This window comes from Sinocyclocheilus anshuiensis, unplaced genomic scaffold (assembly GCF_001515605.1).
Source record: "Sinocyclocheilus anshuiensis isolate Anshui unplaced genomic scaffold, SAMN03320099.WGS_v1.1 scaffold238, whole genome shotgun sequence".
In the NCBI taxonomy this organism is placed as follows: domain Eukaryota; kingdom Metazoa; phylum Chordata; class Actinopteri; order Cypriniformes; family Cyprinidae; genus Sinocyclocheilus; species Sinocyclocheilus anshuiensis.
In genome coordinates this window covers 679,243-681,800 of record NW_015547674.1, presented here as the reverse complement: position 1 = coordinate 681,800, position 2,558 = coordinate 679,243, and the positions used below count along the sequence as shown (strand labels likewise).

General features: G+C 36.5%; 1 protein-coding gene across 2 annotated transcripts in view; it reads left to right on the top strand.

The window, feature by feature from the left end:
- clip1a (CAP-GLY domain containing linker protein 1a) overlaps nt 1-2,558 on the top strand; it is a 41,498-nt gene that overhangs the window by 16,504 nt on the left and 22,436 nt on the right. For both annotated transcript variants that reach the window (XM_016505389.1, XM_016505388.1), the window contains exons 7-8: nt 201-304; nt 1,298-1,358. In XM_016505389.1, coding sequence (XP_016360875.1) covers nt 201-304; nt 1,298-1,358 — 165 coding nt within the window. The remainder of the gene's footprint in view (nt 1-200; nt 305-1,297; nt 1,359-2,558) is intronic.

Genomic DNA, 2,558 nt, shown 5'->3' with positions numbered 1-2,558 from the left:
TAGATCAATAGATGATAGATAGATAGATAGATGATAGATAGATGATAGATAGATAGATAGATAGATAGATTGCCAGTAATATGTTTATTTTATTTGCACAGTCAGTTCTGTTCATGTAGTCAGTCGGTTCAGTTTGGAAAATATGAATGCATGTTATGATTAGATTAGATGAATGTGGTTGTTTTGACTTGTTCCTGCAGTATGTGCTGGAGGCTGATGCTAAACTGGACCAGCTGCGAGTGCTTGTGGAGGCTGCGGACCGAGAGAAGGTGGAGCTGCTCAATCAGCTGGAGGAGGAGAAGAGGTGCAGTATTCATCCGTCACAAATACGGTTCAAGCTCGTGGATTCTCGTCACTTTTAGGATTGTATTTGCATATAGAAATCCTTAGAGCTAATGGATTGATAACTAATGTTGATATTGATGACGCAGGGGCATTTCTGTCCAATAAAATGCATAGAATGAGAATTATATGGAGAATTCTGTCATCATTTACGCACCATAGTGCCGTTTGGTGACCTTTGACTTCCATTCTATGGACAAAAATTCCTCATTTCTCAAAATATATAAATTTAAAGTCATACGGGTTTGGAACGACACAAGGGAGAGTAAAGGATGATAGAATTATATCGGGTGAACTATCATTTTAATTAATTTTTTATTTTATTTTAATTTTTTTACGTTTTTCTCAACAGCATGTCGGAACTCTCGCTCTCTCTCTTTCTGATAACTTTATAAACTAACATTTACTATAATTTATATATGTGTCCCTGGAGCACAAAAGCAGTCTTAAGTCGCTGGGGTATATTTGTAGCAATAGCCAACAATACATTGTATGGGTCAAAATTATAGATTTTTCTTTTATGCCAAAAATCATTAGCATATTAAGTAAAGATCATGTTCCATGAAGATATTTAGTAAATTTCCTACTGTAAATATATCAAAACTTAATTTTTGATTAGTAATATGCATTGCCAAGAACTTCATTTGAACAACTTTAAAGATGATTTTCTCAATATTTAGATTTTTTTGCACCCTCAGATTCCAGATTTTCTAATAGTTGTATCTCAGCCAAATATTGTCCTATCCTAACAAACCATACATCAATGGAGAGCTTATTTATTCAGCTTTCAGATGATGCATACATCTCAATTTCACAAAATTGACCCTTATGACTGGTTTTGTGCTCCAGAGTCACATTTATTAATTGATTAATAAATAAATACCACTGTTGTAGGAGTAAGAATGTAAAATGGAAATACAAACTGAAGATGATAAAGAAGTATTGTCCCAAACAGGAAGGTGGAGGACCTGCAGTTTCGGGTGGAGGAAGCCTGCATTACCAAAGGAGATTTGGAGGTATTTGAAGATCTTTGCTCTGAACATTCAGACCTAAAGCTGTGGTCACACTAGACTTCGATGCATTCACTAACATGCAAACGAGGGAGAGCTGAAATGCAGGCTCATGCATAGAAATGTATTGTGACTTGTGAATTTCAATGACAAGATGCGTGACCAACAGAGGTTCTTAAAACCACAGATTGACCAAACTATGAAAATACTCCATGTATGCATTCAGCAGAACTTTAAACATACGCGCTTTCAATTATTATGCGACTTTGAGTTCATTATATCTGTATTAATTATCTGCAAAAGAGCTGTAATATATGGAAGTCCTGAGAGGCCATGGATTATTAATATTTTTCTTGTTTTCTCGTGAAGTATCAAAAGTTGTTGTCTAAGGTACACAACTGCGCCAACAGGTGGCAGTATAGAGCTGAATATAACTGATGGGGTGTTGTATACTGTACACTTTACTGTACGCGTTTGGGACAGAATAAGCACCTTCTTCGTGATCGCTATAATTTGTGCAGTATTGTTCATTACTGACATTTAACTCATAAATGTTAAATGCTTGAATCAATATGATTATTGTGTGTATCTGTAATCGTTACGTTCTTGCTAGATGCATGACTCACCACCGCAATAGTGTTCTGTATCATAAACGAACTGCTTATTAAAAGCAAGGTTGACGTCACTGTATAGTATCTGTTTGCTCCTGTATCTTTATCTGTGCATCTTTGAAGTACATGACTGTTCGTTAATAAGCGGAGATGTTGTGTTTATCTAAGACGACGTGCTTCAGCAACGTATTTGTAATGTGCATCTTTGTCCTTATTTATAATCTTTATTGTTAATCATTAAATGTGTATTGATAAATGTGATTTATATATGTAAAAATGTGTCATTTAATTCAGTGATGCTATACCGTGTTGTAATCTTTTGTATTTTCCACATTTCTATGTAGGAAAACACTCACACACACACTCTCTCTCACACACGCTCACACAAACACACACACACACTCACACACACACACACACACGCACTCAGACAGACACTCACACACGCGCTCAGACAAACACACACACACGCGCTCACACAAACACTCACACACTCACACTCTCACACACACACGCTCAGACAAACACACACACACTCACACACACTTTCTCACTCACTCACACACACACACACACACATGCACACGCTCACACA